Consider the following 1,691-nt stretch of genomic DNA (forward strand, 5'->3'; position numbering starts at 1 on the left):
TCCTGGAACTCACTGTGTAGACCAGGCTGGCCTCGAACTCAGAAATCCGCCTGCCTGGAACTCACTCTGTAGACCAGGCTGGCCTCGAACTCAGAAATCCGCCTGCCTCTGCCTCCCAAGTGCTGGGATTAAAGGTGTACACCACCACTGCCTGGCTACTCAGCTACATTTTTAAAACTGTATAGATTTAAAACAAATAATTTGGCAAGCTGTTTTGATATATATATTTTTAATGCACTACTGTAAAATATATGCCTCTTGTTTAACTTAAGGTAAAGAAAATACTTGTGGGCCAACTTACAGTGCAGACTCAACTCTATAACAGAATCAAGGCCTGGGAAAAAACCCTGTAGTTTTCCTAAGAAATAAGAAAGCAGTGCTTCATGAGAGGCATGTGGTTGCTTGTGCTGGACAGCAACAAAGAAGGCCCGTGAGATGTTCCTGTAGGCTCTGCATCTGCATCTGCATCTGCATCTGGGAAATGTGACTTCTTTTCCTACTTCTCTGAGGCTGCCTGTACCATTAGCATTCTTGGAGGAGATGACCAAGGGGCACCCCTGATAAGCTTAGCTGCCTCCTGACTGGACCTTGTTTGACCTGCGCTCAGCTCCTCACCACTCTGGAATCCGGTGCTGTGGCAGCATGTTCTTACACTTGCTCTCAGTGACCTACTCTGAAACAATGGGTAGCAATCAAATTTTGCCATGGTCAAGCTTGGGCAGTGTTGATCCATTCATGGACCCTGGTCCCAGAAAGTGTTGACAGTTCAGTCTCTTAGGGAAAAAAAATCACTCACCTTGCGTTTTCTTTCTTCTCTTAACAGAAAGCGTTCTGCAAAGCCTGAGACCGTAATTGATTCTTTACTTCAGTAAATGTTACAGAATTAAAGTTACACAATAATAAAAAGAGTGATATCTCATGCCTGGAGAGAACTCCTTAATTAAGACATGGAGACACCTGTGTGGTCTACATAATGGAAGCTGTAAATCATGGAGAGAGACTGGAAATAGCAATTTTCCTAATATCTTTTAGACTCTTAAGTTTCTGTAACATGTAAGTGCACAGCTCATGGTCGCCGGGCTTGGCGCACTGTGTCTGTCACACTGCCCTGCAGGAAGGAAGGGCACTGTGGTTGTCCGTGAATGTGCGTGTCTTATCTATGTACTCAGCTACTGTGGATCTAGACAGGCAGAATCTCAGAATAGAACCAAGTCTGTCTTGTTTGTACACAGCATATAGCAGATCACCTTGTCCTGTGTCCTGTGCCAGTCTGGGCTGCTCATCCAGGCAGTGACTTGATTCTACACCTGCCTGGCCTGTCTAAATGCAGTCCAACTTTATACTAGCATTGATTACATCTAAGTGTGCAATGACTGCCTTGATTGATCTCCTGTGGAAAATTGTAAAATCTGACAGCTCTGCAGGTTTACATTTTAAAGATGTAGTTTGAACCTGTGCTTCACCTGTCCATCCTCCACTTCTGTCGCTCTACTCCACATTCAGCCATCGTTGTTACTAAGTTGGCTCTCCACTTCTGAAGCCATCGTTAGCCACTTCCCTTGGCTCACACACACATTCTAAAAAGTTCCCTGGATATACGGCTTGCAGACACTCCCTTGCCTGAATTTTAAGTTTGATGGAAATAACTATAAAAATTGAGACTAGTCTCATTTTTCAGAAAATGAAACAGT

General features: G+C 44.1%; 1 protein-coding gene across 4 annotated transcripts in view; it reads left to right on the plus strand.

The window, feature by feature from the left end:
• Kif3a (kinesin family member 3A) overlaps nt 1–1,691 on the plus strand; it is a 33,333-nt gene extending 31,642 nt beyond the window's left edge. For all 4 annotated transcript variants that reach the window (XM_031351636.1, XM_031351633.1, XM_031351634.1 and 1 more), the window contains one exon: nt 824–1,691. In XM_031351636.1, the coding sequence (XP_031207496.1) occupies nt 824–872 (49 nt within the window). In that variant the 3' untranslated portion in view covers nt 873–1,691. The remainder of the gene's footprint in view (nt 1–823) is intronic.

The sequence above is a fragment of the Mastomys coucha genome, unplaced genomic scaffold (genome assembly GCF_008632895.1).
Source record: "Mastomys coucha isolate ucsf_1 unplaced genomic scaffold, UCSF_Mcou_1 pScaffold5, whole genome shotgun sequence".
Classification (NCBI taxonomy): Eukaryota; Metazoa; Chordata; class Mammalia; order Rodentia; family Muridae; genus Mastomys; species Mastomys coucha.